Below are 18,029 nucleotides of genomic sequence, written 5' to 3' on the forward strand. Positions count from 1 at the left end.
CGCGTCGGGCTCCCTGCGTGGAGCCTGCTTCTCCCTCTGCCTGTGTCTCTGCCTCTCTCTGTGTCTCTCAAGAATACATAAATAAATAAAATCTTTAAAAAAGATAAGTAATGAGGATTTCAGTCCACCCACCAGGTTACCCTGAAGATTTTGGGCTTGCTAAGCCAACATACTCATGTCACCCAATACTTTAAAATAAATCTCTCTATATACATATGTATATGTACATGCACACACTAGTGTGGTCCTGCTTTTCCTGCATAATTCTAATATGCAACAGAACTGAATGCTTAAAAGTGATTAATGCTTACAAGCATTACAAGTGAATGCTTACAGTGATTTTATCACTATAAAAACAATGAACTATTTAAAACGTTTCTAAGAAATTTTATGATGCAAAAACAAACCTTGAAGACACTAAAAAAAAAAGTGTTCAAGTAAAAAGAGGAAATTCTAGAACAATGCTTTGGTAGATATTTGGGTAGAAGGCAGGTGGTTCATAAAGTTTTATTGGCAATCACTTCATATGTAGCTGAGCTTAAATTTGACTTAGCTTAAACTTCACGTTCTTACTTTACTCTTTGCTCAGTCATTGTCTACACTTAAAAGTACTTTGTTTAAATGTGATATAGTTCTAATACTCAAATACATAATTGCTTATTCTTGGGAGTACCAAAACTTTTTTGTTGGTGTTTCTTATTATAACATTATAGCCAAATGGAGAGTTCTTATCAAATTCCCCAAATCCCATGAGATAATTTTATAGTTTTGTATAATTATTCACAACCACACAAATTGATAGATTATTTTATGTCCTAAAGAGAATTTACTTGCTGTAGTAGAATCTATTAGCAGGCGAGATCAAGGGAAATTATACATTAAGTTAGGGAAGTGTTGGGACGCCTGGGTGGCTCAGCAGTTGAGCGTCTGCCTTCAGCCCAGGGCCTGATCCTGGAGACCCAGGATTGAGTCCCACGTCAGGCTCCCTGCATGGAACCTGCTTCTCCCTCTGCCTGTGTCTCTGCCTCTCTTTCTCTGTGTCTTTCATGAATAAATAAAATCTCAACAACAACAAAAAATGTTAGGGAAGTGTCAAAAAAGAAGCAAAGTGAGAGTTCACCATTCCACTGAGGGATCTGCCTGCATGGAAGGGGGGCAGGTCCATAAGTAAATCAATTGCTATATTTTTTAGCTTTAACATGAATCCCTTGAAACTTAGTTTAGCCCTACTAAAATATATTCTCATACAAGATTACATGATAGCAAATATCTAGACAAGAAATGGACTGGAAAATAGACTCAAGGGAGACAGTGTGCAACTGCTTCATGGTGATTTTCGTTTGCTATTTTGTGAAGATTTATATTTAAGAAAGACACCAACTCCTTTCCTAGTCCTAAATCTTGAAGAAATCTATCAAAGCAATGAAAAGGACTATGGAATAGTATATATGAAAACAAGGGATGTATACAGAATATATACAATATTATCAAAATTGAATGAGATGGCAGTCCTCAAAATGTGGTCTTGTGCACAGTAACAACAGTATCAACTGGGAACTTGTTAGAAATGTGAATTCTCCTCTCAACTTTTTTTAAGATTTTATTTATTTCTTCATGAGAGAGAGAGAGAGAGGCAGAGACATAGGCAGAGGGAGAAGCAGGCTCCATGCAGGAAGCGCAATGTGGGACTCGATCCCGGGACTCCGGAATCACACCCTGGGCCAAAGGCAGATGCTCAACCGCTGAGCCATCTAGATGTCCCCTCCTTCCAACTTCTGACTCAATGAGAACCTCTGGGGGTAGAACCCAGCTATCTGTGTTCATGGGATTCTGATGGAAGCTAAAATTTGAGAAGTACAGCAAAAGAAAACCAAAAATAATGTAAGAACATTGGACATAAGAAAAATATTTGAGCTTAAAGTTTTGGTGCTAACACTTCAGTGTATCCTGAAAATTTTGAGTTAACAAATGATTCTTATCTCCCAGAGCAATACCAATTCTTTATATGAAAGAAAGGGAGGGGGATAGAGCAGTATTTCTGGCAATGGCCAAAAGGTGGAAACAACTGACATATCTATTGACAGATGAATGGATCACAAGGTTTAAATATATATACAATGAAATATTATGCAGTTTTACAAAAGAAGGAAAGTCTCATACATATTATTACAACATGAATGAACCCTACAAATGTTCTTAAATGAGCCAGACACCAAAGGACAAATATTGTAGGATTTCACATACATGACGTATCTAGAATATGAAAATTCACAGAAACAGAAAGTATAATACAGATTACAAAAGCTGAAGATGGGGAACTGTTTACTCTGTAGAGTTTCTACTTGGAATGATAAACAACTTCTGGAAATAGTGGTGATGGTAATATGACATTGTGAATGTATGTAAGGCCATTACATTTTACATTGAGAAATAGTTGAAAGGGTGAATTTTATGTTAAATATATTTTATAATGTTAAGAGAAAACTGTCGGGGCACCTGGGTGGCTCAGTCAGTTGAGCATCTGACTCCTGATTTCAGCTCAGGTCATAACTGAACCCTGTGCTGGGCTCTCCGCTCAGTGGAGAGCTGCTTGAGATTCTCTCTTTATCACTCCCACTGCCCCTCCTTCTGCTCTCTCTCTAAAATAAATCCTTTTTTTTTTTTTTTTTTTAAGATTTTTATTTGAGAGAGAGAGCACCAACAGGGGGAGCAGCAGAGGGAGAGGGAGAAGCAGGCTCCTTGCTGAGGAGGGAGACTGATCCAGGGCTCAATCCCAGGACCCAGGGGTCATGACCTGTGCCAAAGGCAGAAGCTTAACTGACTGAGCCACCCAGATGACCTAAATAAATAAATCTTTAAAAAAAACCCAAGGTTACTAAAAACAAGGAAATTGTCACAACCATGAGGAGTTTAAGGAGACATGAGGGCTAAATGTAATATAATATCCCAGAAGGGATCCTGAACGGAAAATGGATTTGGTAAAAAACTAAGGAAATCTCAGTCAAGCATGACTTTTGTTATTAATAATGTGTGAATATTCATTTATCAATTGCATGAAACATACTATATTGGTATAACGTGTTAACAGTAGGGAAAACGGGGGATGGGGTAAATGAGAACTCCCTGTAGTATCTTAGTAATTTTTCTCTAAGTCTAAAATTAACTGTCAAACAAAACAAAATAATAAAATAAAATTAAATTAAATTAAATTAAATTAACTATTGAAATAATTAGATAATAAAGAAGTAAAATTCGGACACTTTGCCAAAAAAAGCAATAAAGTACATAAAAAGATGGTATCGCTAGTTATTATGGAAATGCAGATTAAAATAAGACTATGACACACTTTTTAAAATTTTAAAACCACTGGCTATACCTATCATCAACAAAGATATGTTCCACACAAATTTCTTTTTTTTAAAAAAATTTATTTATTATAGTCACAGAGAGAGAGAGAGAAAGAGGCAGAGACACAGGCAGAGGGAGAAGCAGGCTCCATGCACCAGGAGCCCGATGTGGGACTCGATCCCGGGTCTCCAGGATTGCGCCCTGGGCCAAAGGCAAGCGCCAAACCGCTGCGCCACCCAGGGATCCCTAAAGATATGTTCCAAATGGGATTCTTACATACAGCTGGTGGGAGTATAAAATGGCACCTTAACACTGGAAATCAATTTGGCCATTTCTTAAAACGTTAAATATTCATCTCTAGCAACACTCCATCCTCAGGTATATATGAATGTTCACAGTGGTCCTGGCAATAGGTAAACACTAGAAACAACCTACATGTCTATTAATAGATAAACATATTGTGGTATATACAGTCACTGGAATACCACTCAGCAATAAAAAGGAATGAACACAATAGGGATAAATCCCAAGATAGCCATGCAAGGATATACTTTAGGATTTCATTTATGTAAAAATAGAATGAAAAGCAGCCATACAAAAGTATACTGTAGGATTCCAAACACAAAAATTAAAGAAATGCAAATTAGTGTAAAATGACATAAATCACCAGATTCGCCCACATTCACTGCACTCATAAGGCATTTCACCATTGTTGCAAATTCAACAGAGTTTATTGAGGCCAGTTGTAAATAAAGATGTCCCTATATTTGCAGTTCTCATAAGGACTCACAGCAGTGTGAACTCTCTGTTGTGTAACGAGACTGGAGTTGTACCACAAAAACTTCCCACATTAGCTGCAATAATAAGGCCTTTCTCTTCTGTGATTTGTCTGACGTCTAATGAATGTGGAGTTGCAACTAAAGGATTTCCTACATTGTTGCACCCATCAGGCCTTTCTCCAGTGTGAGTTCTCTGGTGTCTAATGAGTGTGAAGCGGTACCTAAAGAATTTCCCACATTTGTCACATTCATAAGGCCTTTCTCCACTGTGAACTCTCTGATGAATAATGAGTGAGGAGCCGTCCATAAAGAATTTCCCACATTCTCTGCACTCATAAGCCCTTACTCCAGTGTGGATTTTCTGGTGCTCTACAAGTTTATGTTTGCGGCTGAAAGCTTTCCCACATTCAGCGCACTTGTAAGGTCTCTCTCCAGTGTGGATTTTCTGGTGTTCAACAACTTTGTCTTTGCGGCTGAAGGCTTTCCCACATTCTCTGCACTCATAAGGCTTTTCACCACTGTGGATTTTCTGATGCTCAACAAGTTTATGTTTGCGGGTGAAAGCTTTTCCACATTCACTGCACTCATACGGCCTTTCACCAGTGTGAACTCTCTGATGTCTAATGAGTGTAGAACGATTCCTAAAAAATTTTCCACATTCACTGCAGCCATAAGGTCTTTCTCCTGTGTGGATTTTCTGGTGACCAACAAGTTGGGATAGTCTAAGGAAACCCTTCCCACATTGGCTACACTCAAAAGGCCTCAGCCTGGTGTGAATACCCCGATGGTCACTGAGGCCAGGTATCTGTGTAAAGAATCCTCTACATTTTGGATTCTCATAAAGCTGATCTTCATCGTGGCCTATCTCGTGCTGATGGAGGTGGGACTTTCTAAGGAAGGCCTTCTCACATTCTCTTTGCTCATAAAGCTTTCCTCCAGTGTGAATTTTCTCATGTTTAACAAACATATGTTTATGACTGAAGGTTTTCCTACATCGCGTACACTTGTAGTAATTCTGTTCATTTTGAAAGGCTTCTCCACCTGCCATGTCCCAGTGTGGCTTTTCTACAACATGAAGAACCTGTTCTTGCAGGAGGCCTGAGCTGGCTGGGAAGTGCTTCCCATCTTCCCTGCATGTAAACGTCATTCCTGTCATGTGACCTCTGTAGTTCTTCCCAAGTGAAGACCTCCCCTCATCACTTTTGGAAAGTTTCTCTCTAATTTGATGCTTTTGGTTCTGGTAAGGCTTTTCCCCACAAGTATACAGGCCTAGCCCAGGGTGTGTTCCATCATGCTCAGCCAAGTGCAAAAGGTCTTTCAAGAGCAGGCCACATGTCTCACAGGGCTGGGCGTCCTGGATGGATGGGCCTGGCTTCGGAGTCCTGACCTGTGATGTTCCTGCAGAAACACCTTGTTCTGAAGGTGCCCCCTCATCCTGGGCTCTGTGCAAACAACCTGGAAGCAGAGAAATGCTGGTAAAGTGCACATTGACTCTTTGAGGAGACAGTCCCATAGGAATGTCAGACACACCCAGGGACAAGGCCATGGGCCTGCTGACGGGCAAGGGGGTCTGGAGATGGTGAGAGGAAGGCCTGCTGTGCAGAGCTCAGCCTGGCAAGCTCCCATGATGAGAGAGCCCTGACTCTGGGGAAGGACCTGAAGGTGGGGGAAGTGCAGGGATGAGAAGCAGGCTCCTCAACTCCCTCCCCTGCCAATGACTTTCAACAAGGCCATAGCTGCCGGTGACTAGTGAGCACTGATACAAGACTGGGTCCAGACACAGGAGTGTGTGATTGCAACACAGCAGCTGGTGTTCAAAGACTATTTAAAAAATATATCCAGCCATCAAGATACCTTAGAGTAGGTCATATATCAAGTGTACTGCAAAGGGAACAAGAAGGGAAGGATGACAGAGGAAAGCCACAAAAGTGGGGGAGCTGGGGAATACAAGTTTAGAAATGACGATAGGAAAAAAAAAAAAGGTAGCAATTTGGTATGACTACTGTCCCTGGCATCATATAATGCTGAATCCAGCTTGGACAATACACCCATTCCCAGCTATCAAGCCCCAGGGCCATTTCTTATTGCCATTGATGGGGAGATGTCCACACTGTTAGGCACCCAGGCTTCTCCCACTTCCTCAAGATGAGCATTTACATGGGACCTGAAACAGGCCAACCTAGGTGAAACATAGGAAAAGGGAGTAGACGGCATGCCCCCAGAGTGATCCAACACACAACATCCCACATTCTAAAACCAAAAGAACTTCAGAGGAGGATCTTGCAGAATCAGTGATCTCTATAAATAGAGACCACGTTGGTGGCTGAAATTTCTGGCACAGGCATGCCCCCAAAAAATGTCAGCAAGGAGGAGGAAAGCATTGAGCACAGAGGCTCCATGCTTCTGAACAGAATAACCCATCCAATGATGAATAAGACCATTGGAAAAAAAAAAAAAAAAAAAAGACCATTGGGATTTCTCAGACAAACTTGGAGCAGAAGCGCACCAGGCCCAGACCTGGTTCCCATAAAGGTATACTAGAAAACCAGAAGGGAATTTCTGACCATGATGTGCTTGTGGGAAAGACAGAGCTACCTCCTGGGAAAGGGAAAAACCAGTGCCCAGCCCTGGACATTGGAGTGGGTGTGAGGGCCTTACCTAGTGATGACAAAAGTGCAAAGTTCTCCAGCATCACACTGTGGTATAGGCTTCTCTGAGCCTCATCAAGGAGTCCCCATTCCTCCTGGGAGAAATGTATGGCCACATCTGTGAAAACCACAAGCCCCTGCCAAAATGGGGAGTTCAATCAAAGTGCAGTCTTTCTCCAGGATCTTCAGTACCACTCCCTACCCCCACTTCCATCTCCTCCTTGCCCTCCACCCCAACTTCCCAATGTGGAGGAGACACAAGGTCTTGTGGTACTGCTGCCTGTCTCTCCTCACTGCCACTGATCACCATGTGCAGAAAAGCACCACCTCAGTTCTGGCGTGCAGTGAGGGCTCTCTCTTTTATCAGTAAATTATGCTCTGGTCCCCCAGATCTTGCCTCCTGGACAACAAAACTTGAATTTATCTCTCTCCCATAAGCACCCCACCACAGGACCTGGAGTCAAACATTCTACTCCTCTTCACCTGCACATCATTCTGGTCTGAACCTCTCTACATATCTGGTCCCTCTGCTTCTGCAACCCAGTTACTGAGACCCACCAGCCCACTCTGTAGATAAGTCTATGGCTTCCCAACACAGCATGGTGCATATGGAATCCAGGTAGTATTTTGCAAATGGAATCAGCAGCCTATTTTGTCCCATCTTGCCCTAGAAACCCAAGTTCCCTAGCAGCAGAACTCAGGGTCCCAGGGTCCCTTTGCAGTTCTCCCCACCTGATCCTGCCACCTGTAACACATTCACCCTCCCAAATCTATCAGTACCTCTTGGACGCTTGGGGCTCTGCTATGTTCACTACATACGCTGTCCTACAAGCAGTGACAAACAGCCTATGTTTACCTGACCCACATTTGAAGCCTGGCTACACCGAACTCCCCACCCCAGGCCTAGCAATGCTCCTGGCTGATCTGTTATATATATATATATATAGAAATGTTTATTTTTTTAAGATTTTATTTATTTACTCATGAGACACACACACACACAGAGGCAGAGACACAGGCAGAAGGAGAAGCAGGCTCCATGCAAGGAGCCCGACGTGGGTCTCAATCCCCGGTCTCCAGGATCACACCCTGGTCTGAAGGTGGTGCTAAACCACTGAGCCACCGAGGGTTGCCCACCTGGCTGATCTGTTTTAACCTCAACTGATCTACCAGCCTGAATGAATCAATACAGGTCTGACCAGAGTCCCCACAAAACACTGATGAGTCCAAGGGAAGATAATGTGCCCTGCCCTCCTGAGCTCACTGACATCAGACCTCCCTCATGGAGATGCTTCAACATCTATCTCATATCCTTGATCCTTTGGAATCCTTTTAGACTCCTCACCTTTATCCTTCAGGTACACTCCCCACCCCACAGCCACTCTGCTTTCTCATCTGTCTTTGTGACATCCACTGCCACCATCCAGGCTCCCAAAAGAGATCCAACTCTCAACCTCCTTCCCCTTCCCACCTCCACAATCTAACGAAGCCCCCTCTGGAAGCTGAGGCACAGTGACACTTCAGTCCACACCCTGGCCATTATGTTGTGGCTGTCAGCAACCTGTATGCCTCCTCTGAACTCCAGACCTGTGTGTCCACTTGCCGTCTGGGCATGTCTACTTGGGAGTCTCTTGAACATCTGTGACATCAGCAAAATCTGAAGTCCTTTTCCCTCTGAAAAATCCCTCTGCCTACTGACTTCCCCATCTCAACTAATAGAACCTCCAAATTTCCAGAGAAAGCCAAAAGCCTTGGGGCTATCTCTGACTCCCGCCCCCCCATCACACCTCCTGGTGCCCTCACTTATCACATCACTAAACGTGGGCATCTCTGTGCAGAAGGCATCCAGAAGGCACCCAGTCCTCTATGTCCATAGCCACTACGCCCTGTCCAGCCATCAGCGACACTCACCTACACTGTAACAGGAGCTCCCTTCCAGGTCACTATTCCCACCTTCACTCCAGCCTCTCCACACTGCAGCTCGTAGACATAAACTGTTAAACCCTGGATGTGATTACCAGGCTCCTCTGCTCCAAACCTTCTCTAGCTCCTACTTCCTTCAAATTAGAGGCCCACGACCTCAGGTTATAACTGTGGATCCGGTAACTCTATGCCCCTGCCCTGGAACACTCCTGCCCAATATCCCATATTCCCACCATGCCTAAGAGCCTTGCAGTTCCCTGCATTCCAACTCACTTTCACCCTCATCACTTGAACATTCTGGAACCTGTGCCCAGGATACCCTTCCACATCTTACCCTATCAGTTGTCAGAAATGGGAAACGCTCCATAGAATCCAGGGCTGAGTTCAAAACCCTGGGTTTTGGTGAGACCACAGGAACTTCTGACTCAAGGGAGGGAGAAGAGCAGGTGAACATTCTCAGGACACCACCATTCTTTATATGGGACTGGCAAAACCAACAGGGTGATAACTGGGGTGGATGAAGGTCTGTTACATCCTCCATTCACCTGTACAGGGTCCATAAGCATTTCTGCAAATGCCATGGGAATCTGTGGGAAGAGGGAGGCCATGAGAAAGGGGCAACCATGGTAGGATCCTACAGACTGAACTGGACCACCACCACCCCTGCCCTGCCCTGGAGCAAACTGATCTTGGCCTGGTAACCTAAGATTTCAGATCCTGACTTCAGTGCCACTCTTATCAGCTGTGTGACTTTGCAGGACTGAGCCTCCTGATCCTCAATTTCTTTCCTGTAAAATGGGGTTAACAATGGCCCCCACCTCAGAGCTGATAGCAGTATTAAACATAATTAATACACACGACCTGGCATCCATAACTATCCACAGGATTAACAATTCCGTATGTTTTCAGTGCCAATAAAGGGATAGGGTTTTAGAAATGTGGGTCCATATTATGCCTGCTTTTCAAAGTTTTCATAAGATGTGATATATAAAATTCTACTGGTAGCAAATACTACATATAAATTTTGCAACTTTATACTGTTACCATGCTTAATTTATTGAATGAATTCATTTCTAGTTGCCTATGTGTACACATTTAGATGAATATTGGTTACTTAATGTCTTAATAAATGTTTCATACATCCTGAATTTAATGAATGGTAGAGAGAGTTTGAGTATGCAGCTTAGCTATCTCTTCCTTTCAGCAAACAAACCTACCTGCTACATAATTCCCTGAAGGGCACTTGCAGGACCCCTTACTGTAGCACTCCCTCCTTCCTCTTGCCCTCAAGGGTGGAAGAGAAGATGTCTGGAACGTTCTGGAACACGTCTGCTCCCCAAACCTGGCTATTTCTTTTGTCTCACACAGATGGTCTCCAAGGAGAAGCTGACTTGCAGGGCTGAAACTCTAGAACTCCATCTCCACCGAGGCCAGCAAACTTACTACATCCAGGCATTCTTTCCTAGACACAGGCCAGAATACCTTCTATGTTAGGTACTCTTCTTTATGGTGGGAGCGTTGAGGATACTGAATCCCCTATACACTCAAAGCCTCAGTCCTCCTGACACTCGCCACAGCCCATCAGGAATAAGAATCTGAAGACTCCTTTCTTGATGTGGTCCTCATGCTCTGGTGCAGTCCACACCCACACCCTTCACAACTCTGATAGCACAGCCCCCTTCCCCGCCCTCCAGATATCTACGTCCATATACTATACGTCATGCCTCCACTCTGAGATATCTTAGCATCAACACGTCCAAAATCAAGCTCAGGATCTCCCGATACCTGGTCCCTGGGCTCGCTTCCCCACCTCCATCCTTTCAGATGTTCGGGTCTTGACATGGCCCTTCACTCCCTACTTTTGCTCACATGTGTATGTGATGCAGCAGGAAATACTGTCCGCTCCGCTGTCGAACTCCACGCCTAAGCTCATAGTGTTTCCCTCTCCCGCCAGCGCCCGGGTCCAGCCTCCACTACAACTCCTCCGGAGAGGCCTGCGGTGTCTTCTTGGCAGTCTCCCCTCCCCGCCATTCCCGGTCCAGCTCTTCCCTATCTTAAACTTCTGAGTCTGGGCATGCCCCGCCCCTCCTCGCCTCCCTGCGACCTCCAGCTGGCCCCGGCTGCCCACGCCGCCTCACCCTCTGTTACCGGCACAAACAGGGGGGCCCTGGTCCAATCATCCCCCCGCCCCGACTCAGGAGCACCTGCGGGCCTCCCGCCCCCGACTCAGGAGCACCTGCAGGCTCCCCTGGACCGCCTCCCCAAGGGCCTGGCTGGGGGTAGCTGAGCGGGCGCCCGTCCATCCGGGCTGCGGCGCTCCGGGCGGCGGGGACGGCGCTGAGGGTCCAGGGTTCAGCACCCACCTGAGCCGGCTTCATCCGCGCGGGCTCCGCTTCCTACCAGTGGGAAGAGCGGGGCGGGGAGCGGGGAGCGGCGAGCGACTGGGCGGGGACGAGGGCATCTGGCAGCCGCCTCCGCGGCAGGAATGACGACTCTTCCCGCGCTTCCCATTCACTTAGTCAAGACTCGAGACACCTTCCACAAGAGAACTGGCGGATGAACTACAGAAGAGCGGGACGCCGCCCGAAGTCCCTCCCCCGCGATGCGCAGGCACTGAAACCACTCTCGGCTAAGCCCCGCAGTCTGAGCTGTCTCCGCCTCTACTGCCGCCGTACGGCCTTCTGGGTACTGTAGTTACCGCGCCCGTTACTGCACAGACTCAAACGTAGGTCGTTCCTGACGGAAGAAAAAGGCCCGGCGAGTTTGAGGAGCTCTGGGAAATGGAGTTCCAAGTTCTAAAGGGGGCGGTGTCCTGCTGATCCTTAAAGGGGCAATACCCAGCTTTCCTCTGAGTGCAGCATAGAGCCCGTCACGACAATGTCCAGAGACGTGTTGTTACAGATTCCGTGAATCGCAGCACATTTCCAAAATCCTGCACATAGGAAGGGACACAGCATACCATGTTATTCGCCATCCCCTCGTATCTTTCAACTATCGTGTTGCTTACCAAAGACGTATACACTGACGCTGTGGTGTCCTTTTTATGGGCTTAATAGTTTCAATAGGAAAAGCCTCCAGGGCGGCCTGGCTCAGCTGGTTAAGGGTGCACTCTTGAATTCAGCTTAGGTCCTGATCTCAGGATGGTAAAATCCAGCCCTGCCTAGGGACCCATGCTCAGCGTGCAGTCTGCTTGGGATTCTCCCCCTCAGCGCCCTATTAAATCAATCGATTAGAAGTAAGGGAGGAAGGAACGGAAGGAAAGGAAAAGCCTCTAGACAGCCCTGTGATGGGAACTTGCAGGAGGGGTGGAAGGAAGCCCTGAAGTCATTAGAAAGGGTGACCATGGGCGTCTGAGTCCACAGAAAACATTTTTCCTGCCTGTATAGTCTGTAATAATAATCCTAGAGAATAATACTCTTATTAGGATATTACTGTTGTATATCTGAGGTATGTTCCATTTCTTTTAAGAATCTGAAACGTATCTGAAATAAAGACTTACCACATGCCAACCTCTATCTGAAGTGTACGGCTTTCTGATAAATTGGCCATGTGTGCAAAGGGGCATCTTATCCCTGAGATAAAGATTTGAGTATCTATAATCTCATTTCTTTGCTGGTTAGTGATTATCATTTCATCTGTAATTGCAGCAAGAGTGAATGCACAGGGAGTTGAGATTATCCCTGGAAAAACACTTGTGTGGGGCACTTGAGTGGCTCAGTCGGTGAAGAGCCTGCCTTCAGCTCAGGTCATGATCCCAGGACCCCAGAGTCCTAGAATTGAGCCCCCCTTGGGTTCCCTGCTCAATGGGGATCCTACTTCTGCCCCCCCCCCACTTGCTTGTGCTCTCTCATGCTCTCTCAAATAAACTTTTTAAAGATTTTATTTATTTTTTCATGAGAGACACACAGAGAGGCAGAGACATAGGCAGAGGGAGAAGCAGGCTCCCTGCAAGGAGCCTGATGCCAGACTCAATCCCAGACCACCAGATCACACCCTGAGCCAAAGGCAGGCGCTCAACCACTGAACCACCCAGATGTCCCAATAAATACTTTTTTAAAAGCAAACAGAAAAACGCCTGTCAAATTGGCATTACTAAATGCTATTAAAAATATTTTGTGGGGGATCCCTGGGTGGCGCAGTGGTTTGGCGCCTGCCTTTGGCCCAGGGCGCGATCCTGGAGACCCGGGATCAAATCCCACGTCAGGCTCCTGGTGCATGGGGCCTGCTTCTCCCACTGCCTATGTCTCTGCCTCTCTCTCTCTCTCTCTCTCTCTCTCTGTGTGACTATCATAAATAAAAAATAAATAAAATAAATGTTTTGTGGGATCCCTGGGTGGCTCAGTGGTTTAGCACCTGCCTTCGGCTGAGGGGGTGGGGGAGTAGTTCTGGAGTCCTGGGATCAAGTCCCACATTGGGCTCCCTGCATGGAACCTGCTTCTCCCTCTGCCTGTGTCTCTGCCTCTCTCTCTTTCTCTGTGTTTCTCATGAATAAATACATAAAATCTTAAAAAATAATAATAAAAATGTTTTGTAATTTTTCATGGAAGGGACAAAACCATTCTAGAGAAATATATCTGTGACAAGTGCAAGAAAAAACTTAAGATCTCAATGAAGTCTCAGCAAGAGAAACTGAGTCTAAGAAGTCAAAGAATGAAGCTGAGACTGTAGCTTGCTGAAACCTTGGCTACATTCACAGTTTGGTCCCAAAATGTGATTATTTTTTTTCTCTTCACAACTTTAAAAACTTTTTTTAAATGTTAAATTCAATTAATTAACATATATTATTGTTTTCAGAGATAGAGGTCCATGATTCATCAATCTTATATAATATTCAGTGCTCATTATATCACATGCCCTCCTTAATGTCCATCACCCAGTTACCCCATCCCCTGATCCCCTTCTGCTCCAGCTGTCCTCAGTTTGTTTCCTATGATTGATTCTCTTACGGTTTGTCTCCCTCTCTAATTTCAAGTCATTTTATTTTTTCCTCTCCCCCAATGGTCCTTCATTTTGTTTCTTAAATTTCACGAGTGAGATCATATGATAATTGTCTGTCTCTGATTGACTTATTTTGCTTAGTTCCATATCCTCTAGTTCCATTCATGTCATTGCAAATGGCAAGCTTTCATTTTTTTCATGGCTGAGTAGTAATCCATTGTGTGTATGTATGTGTGTATGTATCACATCTTCTTTATCATTCGTCTGTCGATGGCCATCTGGGCTCTTTCCATAGTCTGGCTATTGTGGACATTGCTGCTATAAACGTTGGGGTGCTGGTGCCCCTTTGGATCACTAAAAATGTGATTATTTTTAATACTTGAAAACATTGTGCAGTAACAGCCTGTAGGGGAAGGAAAACACAATATTTAAAGAGTTACCAGAAAGATAAAAAGGAATAGGGAAGTTGTACTATTATGTTGTTACTGATCTGTAAATGTTAAATGAGCACTTACAGAAATTAGAATATAAATAATCCCTTTAGCTGAACTATAACACATGGCAGTACATTTAGAAAGGCCTTTAAAATAAAAACAAGACAGGACCCAATGAAAATTGTATCCCTGCAGGTCAAGCAGCTAATGGCCCACTTCCCAATCAACCACTTATTGACAAGGACACTCGTAAATACCGTAAATAGAAGGAACACTAGAAAAAGGACTGTCCCATCTTATGAAACAAAAACCAAGACAAAAAAAAAATACCTCAAGTCTGATCAGTGAGGGTATTCTGAGGAAGGAAAAAGTGCCTAATGACCTACCTTAAGTACTCAAGAAGAATGAACTACCAATAATTATCCTCATCAATTCCTGATAAAGTAGGTTACTTTGTATTTTAAAAACTGATAGGTTTGCTCAGCCTCTTCCTCATAATGTAAAATATTTACAATAATCAATAGATTCTCTCAATTTCTTTTTTTTTTTAAGATTTTATTTATTTATTCATGAGAGACACAGAGAGGCAGACACATAGGCAGAGAGAAAAGCTCCCTGTGGGGAACCTGCTGGGACACTGGATCCTAGGACCCTGGTATCATGACCTGAGCCAAAGGCAGACATTCAACCACTGAGCCACCCAGGTGCCCCAATTTTTTCCATTTCTAGCTTTAAGTATAACACTTAGGCCTTTGGCTGAAAAAATAAAAGCATTCTCCTACTCTGTGATACCAGCCCCGCAAATTTCATGGGTACTTACTAAACCACATACTACCAAATATCCTATGAGTAAATGGAGAAACTACAAGGGAAATTTTAAAAATGTAAGCATTTTGAGCCCGATAAAAGTAAAAATGTGATATATAAAAATCAATGTGACACAACTAACCTAAACAATTAGAGATAAATGTATAGCTTTAAACAGCTTCTTACAAGAATAAAGATATCAATAACCTAAACTTCTATGTTAAAAAAAAGAGAGAAAATGAGAACAAACTAACCCTAAGCCAAGGATAAGAAAAATAATAATAAATATTTTAAAAACTTACTGAAATTAGAAAACAAACACACATGCACACACAAAACCAACTAAACCATACAAAAACACTACAAGAAAGACAATTGCAGGCCAATATCTCTGATGATCACACATGCAAAAGACGTCAACAAAATATTAGCAAACTGAATTCAACAATACATTAAAAGGGTCATACATCATGATCAAGTGGAATTTATTCCAGGGATGCAAGGATGGTTCAACATCAGCAAATCAACCAAAATGACGCACCACATTAACAGAATGAGGGATAAAAATCATATGATCATCTTGGTAGGTGCAGAAAAAACATTTGACAAAATTCAACAACACTCATTTATGACAAAAACTCTCAACAAAGTGAATATAGAAGAAATATACCTCAATAGAATAAAGGCCATATATGACAGATTCACAGCTAACATCATACTTAACAGTAAAAAGTTGAAACCTTTTGCTCTAAGATCAGGCACAAGGTAAAGATGCCCACTCCTGCTACTTTTATTCAATTAGTATTGGAAGTCCTAGCCACAGCAAATGGTCAAGAAAAATAAATAAGATGCATGCAAATTGGAAAGAAAGTAAAATTGTCACTATTAATAGATAACATACTGCATATAGAAAACCTTAAAACTTCCATCCGAAAACTATTAGAATAAATTCAGTAAATTTGCAGGATACATAATCAATATACAGAAATCTGTTGCATTTGTATACGTTAATAACAATCAGAAAAAATTAAGAAAACAATCCCATTTATAACTGCATCAAAAAAAGGAAAGAAAAGAAAATACAATAAATTTAACCAAGGAGGTGAAAAGCCCGGATTCTAAAATATATCAAGACACTGATGAAAGAAATTAAAGATAGCACAAATGGAAAGATAATCCACACTTGTGGATTAGAAAAATTAACATTGTTAAAAATGTCCATACTACCCAAAGCAATCTACAGATTCAATGCAATCCCTATCAAAATACCAATGGTATTTTTCACAGAACAAATAATCCTAAAATTTGCATGGGACCACAAAAGACCCCAAATAGTCAATGCAATTTTGGGAAAGAAGAACAAAGTTGGAGATACCATACTCCTAGATTTCAAGCTATATTACTAAGCTATAGTAGTGAAAATAGTATGGTACTGGCACAAAAACACACATAGTAAATGAAACAGGATAGAAATCCCAGAAATAAACCCACACTTAAATGGTCAATTAATATTTTTTAAAAAAAGATTTTATGTATTTATTCATGAGAGACAGAGAGAGAGAGAGAGGCAGAGACACAGGCAGAGAGAGAAGCAGGCTCCATGCAGGGAGCCTGATGTGGGACTCGATCCTGGGACTCCAGGGTCACGCCCTGGGCCGAAGGCAGGCGCTAAACCGCTGAGCCACCCAGGGTTCTCCATGGTCAATTAATCTATGACAGAATATAGGCTAAAGAAAAGATACCTTATTTAATAAATGGTGTTGGGAAACCTAGACAGCTACATGAAAAAGAATGAAAATGGATCATTTTATTATATCATATAAAAAACTAAACTCAAAATGGGCTAAAGATTTAAATATGAGACCTGAAAGTATAAAACCCCTAAAAGAAAACATAGGCAGTAAGTTCTTTGACATTGGTCTTAGCAATGGATGTCTTCCTCACATAAGGACAAAACCAAAAATAAACAAAAGGGACAACTAAAAACTTGCACAGCAAAGGAAACCATCAACAACACAAAAAGGCAATCTACTGAATGGGAGAAGATATTAACATATTATATATCTAATAAGGGGCTAAAATAAAAAATATATGAAGAACTCATAAATTCAATATAAAAATTTGATTTAAAAATGGGCAGAGGACCTGAAGTTCTTTCTCCAAAGATGACTTCTAGATGGACAACAGGCACATAAAAAGATGTTCAAGATTACCATCAGGGAAATGCAAATCAAAACCACAATGAGTATCACCTGACACCTGTCAGAATAGCTCTTATCACAAAAATAAGAAATAAGCATTGGTGAGGATGTGGAGAAAAGGGAAAAGTTGTGCACTGTTGGTGGGAATGTTAGTTGGTGCAGGCACTGTGGAAAACAGTATGAAACTTCCTTTAAAAATTATAAATAGAAATACCATATGAACCAGCGATTCCACTTCTAGGCATTTATCTGAAGAAAGTGAAAGTATTAATTCAAAAAGACATATGCACCCCTATATTCATCACGTTATTTACAATAACCCCAATATGGAGGCCATCAAGAGGTTCAATGATAGGTAAATGGATAAAGATGTAGTATGTGCATGGAGTTACATATCTATCTCTGTATATATAAATCTATCTAGTGATCTCCATAAATATCTAGCTAGCTAGCTAGCTATAAAGAGGTACAATGAAATATTACTCAGCCATAAAAAGGAACAAAATCTTGCCATTTGTGACTTTGATGGACCTAGACAGTATTATACTAAGTGAAATAAGTCATACAAAGACAAATATCATGTGACTTCACTTATATTTGGAATCTAAAATGCAAAATAAATGAACAAATGAAACAGAAACAGGCTCACAGATATAGAGAATGATGGTTGCCAGAGGGACGAGGGGGTGGGAATAGGTGAAACAGCCAAAGAAGATTAAGAGGTATAATCTTCCCATTGTAAAATAAATAAGACACAGGGACATAATGTACAGCATAGAGAATACAGTCAATAATATTGTAACAACATTGTATGATGATATATGGTAACAACTTGTGGTGACCATTTTGTAATCTATATGAACACTGAATCAGTATGTTGTATGTCTCAAACTAGGATATTGTATATCAATTATTCTTCAATTTTCAAAAATCAATGAAATTTAAAATTAC

At 42.6% G+C, this 18,029-nt stretch overlaps 1 protein-coding gene across 6 annotated transcripts; it reads right to left on the reverse strand.

The window, feature by feature from the left end:
- Positions 1-3,443: 3,443 nt before the first annotated feature.
- LOC112643664 (zinc finger protein 547-like) lies at positions 3,444-11,520 on the reverse strand. 6 transcript variants are annotated; one of them, XM_035701897.2, is made up of 5 exons: positions 11,062-11,201; positions 9,916-10,160; positions 9,033-9,285; positions 6,786-6,912; positions 3,444-5,582 (listed from the first exon to the last, which is right to left on the reverse strand). In XM_035701897.2, exons 3-5 carry the CDS (start codon positions 9,237-9,239, stop codon positions 4,135-4,137), a joined length of 1,782 nt encoding a protein of 593 aa, XP_035557790.1. In that variant the 5' UTR covers positions 9,240-9,285; positions 9,916-10,160; positions 11,062-11,201; the 3' UTR covers positions 3,444-4,134. The 6 variants fall into 6 exon arrangements, with proteins under 6 accessions (XP_035557790.1, XP_035557792.1, XP_035557793.1 ...); XM_035701899.2 differs by lacking the exon at positions 11,062-11,201 and adding an exon at positions 10,568-10,975; XM_035701900.2 differs by lacking the exon at positions 9,916-10,160 and having other exon boundaries at positions 11,062-11,172.
- Between the last annotated feature and the right edge of the window lie 6,509 nt (positions 11,521-18,029).

The sequence above is a fragment of the Canis lupus genome, chromosome 1 (genome assembly GCF_003254725.2).
Source record: "Canis lupus dingo isolate Sandy chromosome 1, ASM325472v2, whole genome shotgun sequence".
Classification (NCBI taxonomy): domain Eukaryota; kingdom Metazoa; phylum Chordata; class Mammalia; order Carnivora; family Canidae; genus Canis; species Canis lupus.

Coding starts and splice junctions, on each gene's coding strand:
- LOC112643664 (XM_035701897.2), bottom strand. CDS start 9,239: ATGGAGGATGTAACAGACCTTCATCCACCCCAGTTATCACCCTGTTGG. Junction 6,913..9,032: donor CATTTCTGACAACTGATAGG/GTAAGATGTGGA, acceptor CCATTTTGGCAG/GGGCTTGTGGTTTTCACAGA. Junction 5,583..6,785: donor TGCACTTTTGTCATCACTAG/GTAAGGCCCTCA, acceptor CTCTGCTTCCAG/GTTGTTTGCACAGAGCCCAG.